Source organism: Anolis carolinensis, chromosome 2, assembly GCF_035594765.1.
Source record: "Anolis carolinensis isolate JA03-04 chromosome 2, rAnoCar3.1.pri, whole genome shotgun sequence".
Lineage (NCBI taxonomy): Eukaryota > Metazoa > Chordata > Lepidosauria > Squamata > Dactyloidae > Anolis > Anolis carolinensis.
In genome coordinates this window covers 80,305,862-80,311,812 of record NC_085842.1, presented here as the reverse complement: position 1 = coordinate 80,311,812, position 5,951 = coordinate 80,305,862, and the positions used below count along the sequence as shown (strand labels likewise).

The window sequence follows — 5,951 nt, the reverse complement described above, 5'->3', positions numbered from 1 at the left end:
GGATGATTGTGACTGGACTGAGTGCTGAATGTGGTACACATTATTGTTGGATTATACACTGTTTCCTGGGCAAGGGGTCTGTTTCCTCCTCTGTTCTTGGCTGCAATGCCTACAAGCAGAAAACTAGGCAGAGCTTGGTTTGGCACTGCTCACATTCTATATTGAAAAGGGATATAGGTGATATTTAACGTGACCATAGGTTAAGAGTTGTGCACTGTATATCTCTGGAGAAATAACTACCTTACACCATTTTACAAATTAATTTTTCCTATACTTCAATACCTTTCAGTCTACATTACTGCATTATACTTAAAATTCCCCAAAGGTTGTGATTTGGTCCAGTTGGTTACTCATTTCTGCATCCCTGGGTTGTGCTGAAGATGATGGTCTTAATCTAATTTCTATGCAGCTCAAAAGTGGTTCCTGATGTTGCATGATAATACAGTCTTTAGAATCAATGAATGATACCACAAACATTCTGTTAAGCTAAAAACACTTTAATATATATTTTTAATTAAAATAATTACTACATAACGGTTACATTACTAACATTTATGGGTAGGATGTCTTAGTTCATGTATGAGTCTGTGTTTCTTCAGATAATCAAACACTCTGGTTGAGTTACTGAAAAACTCAATTTTTGTGGAATGAGCCATAAAAACAACTGCTTCTGTATTTAGAAATCTAAGGCACAGATCAAAGCAACACCTCGTTTAATCCAGTGCCTCTGGGGCTTTTTTGTGGGAATTTCTACAGCAATCACATAGTTAGTAGAATGACCAGTTGTTGACAGTGTCCCTAAAAAAGACAAAATGAAAATGGGATACAGTAGACTGTTATATATTAGACAAAATAGTATCCCTTGAAGACCAGTGCTCCTGCAGCTAAATTGTGGGTTGCTGCAGGAGCATACTTCCTGCATGACAAATAGGCAATATTGATTTCTAAATTGCTATTACTAGAAATAGTTAAAGAGTCTTGCTGAAAATACACAACTAAATAACATATAGCTCACTAAGAAACTGTCAGGGAATGTTAAAAGGAGAATGTGAGCGGAAACAAGTTATATAGTAAGTAACTGCAAGCAGTTAGGTTACAACAGGAATCGTTTGCTGAAGAGAGATTCCTGTTAGTGGCATAACAATGTGGACTGCAGTGTTGGGAGTGGTGTCTCTATTTAGAAATACAGCAGAGTCTCACTTATCCAACATTGAATAAACAAAAATGTTGATAATGAGGGATTAAGGAAAAGCCTATTAAACGTCAAATTATTATGTTATGATTTTACAAATTAAGCACCAAAACATGTTTTGCAACAAGTCTGCCACTTGTTTGGGAGTGTGGCTGTACTTGTGTTGTTGTTGGGTGTGTTGGCCCACTGCACATTGCTGCCTAGAGAAACAGTCTGCGGGAGGCAGACTTCCTTGGATAATACAGAACATCGGATAAGCATAGGTTGGATAAGCGAGACTCTACTGTAAAATATTTGCTAGCATCCATAAAAGCAGCTTGAATTAATTTTATGTATGTGTAAGAGACTTGAGATAGGACTTTTTCCCTTGTGAAAAATTCCTGCTAAAATCAGTGGGGGAAATAATTACTCAGTAAATCCCATCCTCCTCCCACAGTCCCTACTTATTACTGGGCAGCAGCCACTGCAGTCAGTGGGGGCCTGTTTCCCTGTCACTTGGAAAGTAGCCCAGTGACATTCCCACCTCCTCTCATGAGTGATTCTAACTGCCACAGGCAGAAGTTCATGCTGGAGAGGGTCCACATGGGCATGTGGGCAGCAGGGAAGGGGGTTGGACGTTTTCAAATGACAGCAGAACAGACCCTTTCTCATAAAATGGAATTACTGGACTTGTATGGTCCTGACCTCTCCCTTGAATACGAGGCTAGATATGGATTGTGAATACAAAGTAGTCCTGAGTATGCAACCGTAGGTTACACGTTCATAACTGCCAGCTAGGATTACCAGTGTATTTATCTCTTTCTTCCTTTCAGTAATGAGACTCAAGGAAGCTAACCTATTTGAAAATAATATAGATTCAAAATTATAAAAACTTCAATAAATGTATAAATATTAAAAGTTATTTTTTTAAGATTAAGTAATTTATAAAATAAAAAATACATTTAAATCCACTAAACTACACAAAGCATACATACAAATAGCACCATATAGCATTAAAACCCCATCATAGTTAGTCTTTAAAAGCCTGACAGCATAGAAATGTTTCAACTTGCCTCTTGAAACTTGCCTTTTTAAAGACAGTCCCACTTAAAAGAGCGCAGTGTGCATGCGTGTGTGCACCTTCAAGTTGCCTCTTATAGCAGACCAGAAACATTTCTGTCTTGTCTGGATCAAGCTTCAGTTAGTTCATTCTAATCCAGTCCATTACAGCTGCAGACTGATTCTCTTGGGTAAACATTTGAAGACAGAACTAGGCTGGAAAATTTTCTAGTTTTGAGCAATCCTTTAGAGCAATCCTTTCACCAAATGTTTCCCCCTTTAAAAATTGACTAAAGGCAATGATTACCTGCCCGGGTGAGTGTCTTGTAGATTGGACAGAAGTAGAAGCCTGTGGCTGGAGGCCTGCGGTTGGGCACAGGCACTAACCACAGGACGGCCATCTCTGTGTAGAGCTCCTTTGGCTGTGACTCTGTGAGCTGATACAAAAGGCTATCCCACCGAGCCCCTTCCAAAAATAAGCCATGGATGTAACATCCTTGAGCAGGCCGCTGGGTTAGCTCATGCACTGACTGACTCATCACCTGCATTGAGAAGATGAAAAAGCAAGGCCTCAGAAAAGTGTAGAAAAGAAATCTGCCAGTACAGAACAACATAGAAGTCAGTCTGCCTATAACATTACGCTGACATCACTTTGTAAAAGATTCACTGGGTGGCAGATACTAACGGGATCATGACTGAGTAGCAGGCTGGCTTTTGGCACTTGGGGTTTTAGTGAAGTGTATAAAGGATGTGTGTTATTCAGCATTTGATACAATCTACTAACCTTAAAATCAAAAGAGATGGTATCGATGGACGTGATAGACTGCCTGGCAAAGTTCTGGAGTGTTCCTGTTAAAAAGGCCTGAGGGAAGAAGAACCCACTTATCCAAAACACTGGTGGGATCCCACGAGCAATCCACCTCTGCAGGAATTCAATGCGCAGCAATAGGTCATTTACCCAAGAGGCCAAAGGCTTCAGGGAGGGGTATGCCTGTGTGAAAAGAAAGAGTCAAAAGCTCACTTGGCAGACTGCCTTTAGGGAAAGTTTGCTAAGTATCCATGGACAATTCTACTGGTGTTAAGAAGTAAGCATTTCTAATTAAAAAGTGAAATTCAAGTACAGGTTGATCATTCCTTATCTGGAATTCCAAAATGGTCAACATGTGTGGCTGAGATAGAGATATATTTGCTTTCTGATGGTTTGCTATACTTTGTTTCATGCACAAAATAAAAATATTGTGTATAATGTCTCTGAAACATTAATAGATTTTGTGTTTGTCCCATTTCCAGTCTATCTCATTGTTTACATAGATGCAAATACAGTACAATTATTAAAAACTGAAATCCAAATCACTTCTGTTCCTAAGCATTTTGGATAAGTGGCACTCAACCTGTAATAAATTCAGAATCTATGATCCAGATTTCTCCAAGCAATAGATGCTTTGACAAGGTTAACTCTGGTCCATTTCTACATCTGCAAAATTTCAGCATGGTTTGATATTGCTTGTGAAGCAGTCAATCAGAACAGAGAAATGAAACAAAAGAATTTTCATATCACACAAGATGACTGGGGGAACACCTAAGCTTCTGTAACTATAAAAATATTGATTTTGCCATCATATGTACCTTACTGCTCCACCTCTCTGGGACAATATTGTTGTACAAACTAGTGGACATCAGTTCCAGCTCAGATGACATTACCACAAGGCCTTTGAGAGCTTTCAGCAGATCTTTTAAACTCTGTGCAATTGCTACCAGCAGACGATTATATCTGAGAAAGCAAAGCAAGCATTTGGTCAATAAAACAAACTAATCTCCTAGTATGGTTCTGTACTTATATCTCTTGGTAAATTTAAGAAAGCTTCATTTATTTTCTGCATTCCAACCAAAAGATTTATAGAAAATACTACCCAGCTGTGTGTGTGTGTGTGTGTGGGGGGGGGGGGGGTGACTTGACATAACTGCAGGAAAACTTTAAAGAGGCAGAGGAAAGCAGTCTTCAGAAAATAACTGGCTACTTCAGTCAAGTGTTTACAGGATAATGCAGAGTGCCGCTTCTGTATATGATGTTGGCATGTCTAGTATTAACTCCTTTTTGGTTAATCAGAATATTAATTCTGCATTACAAAAACATTTTGTAGTTTTAGACATGGACATTAAAACTATTTTTCCGAGACTTGAAGCATAACCCCCGCTGTAACCAAAAGATTCTACACCTGGAAGGACAAGGGGCCACCTTTCATTCAGTAGTCACTGTTTTACACATCCAAGTATATTCTATGGATGCTTTCCTTAAAAAGGAAGCAGGTCATATGAGAAATCAGATGTGAAGGCCAATTATACATTGTCATCATAGCTAAACAATAAGGATACTTTGTACATTGTGGACTGATGGATATTGGCTTTTATACACATTTCATTTTTTTTAAAATGGCCATTAAACATCAGCTTTGTTTTGTATATATAACTAAGGACAATATCGTATTAGAGTTCTAAAGTGCAGGTCTGCATTTCGCCATTGCCTTGTTTGCTCCTGCAGAATTCTGGAGAGGTTCTCGGTTTCCATAAACTGCATTTCCCAGAGTTCTGCAGGAGCAAGCCAAGCGATAGGGAAATACGGATATACACTTTAGAACTCTAATGTGATATCGTCCATTGTAATATTTCCAGGCCCAACCCTTCAAGCTCACCTTTCAGCCAGCAGTCAGGCCGGGCAAAGAAAGTCTGTCCAGCTGGCAATCTGTGCACAAGGAAAATACCATTTCTAACCTGCCAGGAATTGAGGCTGTAGTGACGAATTGTGACAAGGTCCTGCTTCGGTGTGTTGCTGCCTCACTTCCTGGAGGCGGCACTAGAAATGCCACCTTCTTTGTGCCTAATCAAAAACCGAACAGACCTCCTTTGACTAATTTGGCTGCTGGTTATCTGTGTGCGCTGGGGGTGCATTTCTGAAGTCTTGCTGAACATGAAGCAATTATAGATTTATAATTCTAGGTTACGAATAGGTTGTACAGAATGTAGCTATTAATGTGTTTTGATCATTTCCTTTTTTCCCAGTTAATGTTTCAGTTTGGATTTCCATCAAGAAATTGGAGCTGGAGCTTTTTAGAATACGATGACAATACTAATTGCAGCTTTGCTTTGTGGCTTTCACTGTCAGCTTTACCTGGACTTCATTTCTCACTATGGTCCACAAGAGTAAAGTATTAATCCAGGCTGACCACAAAAGAATTAAACTCTGTCTCATTCACCAAAATCATGATTTTCAATCATGATTTAAACCCAAAATATAGGAAAATCCCGTTTTGGGGGCTTTCTTCCTAAGTATTCTTTCTTCCCCATTTCTATTACCTTAAAATGAAGCTGATGTCATATTTCATATAGAGAAGACAAATGGAGTGTGACTGAATGTCAATGGGCAAAGTGGAAAGGCAGCTTGTGCTTATTAAATGCACCTGCCTCCAGTTCAACTTTATTCCCATTTTCCTAGTATTTGCTCCTTTACTAGATTTCATAACCATAGTGCACAGAGTGAAGTACTTTGGCCACATAATGAGAAGACAGGAAAGCTTGGAGAAGAGAATGATGCTGGGGAAAATGGAAGGAAAAAGGAAGAGGGGCCGACCAAGGGCAAGATGGATGGATGGTATCCTTGAAGTGACTGGCTTGGCCTTGAAGGAGCTGGGGGTGGCCACGGCCGACAGGGAGCTCTGGTGTGGGC

General features: G+C 39.5%; 1 protein-coding gene across 2 annotated transcripts in view; it reads right to left on the bottom strand.

The window, feature by feature from the left end:
- Positions 1-476: 476 nt before the first annotated feature.
- The window catches only part of dnah1 (dynein axonemal heavy chain 1), a 205,563-nt gene continuing 200,088 nt past the window's right edge, over positions 477-5,951 (bottom strand). For both annotated transcript variants that reach the window (XM_062970057.1, XM_062970058.1), the window contains 4 exons: positions 3,857-4,001; positions 3,015-3,221; positions 2,538-2,772; positions 477-798 (listed from right to left, as the gene is read on the bottom strand). In XM_062970057.1, coding sequence (XP_062826127.1) covers positions 677-798; positions 2,538-2,772; positions 3,015-3,221; positions 3,857-4,001 — 709 coding nt within the window. In that variant the 3' untranslated portion in view covers positions 477-676. The remainder of the gene's footprint in view (positions 799-2,537; positions 2,773-3,014; positions 3,222-3,856; positions 4,002-5,951) is intronic.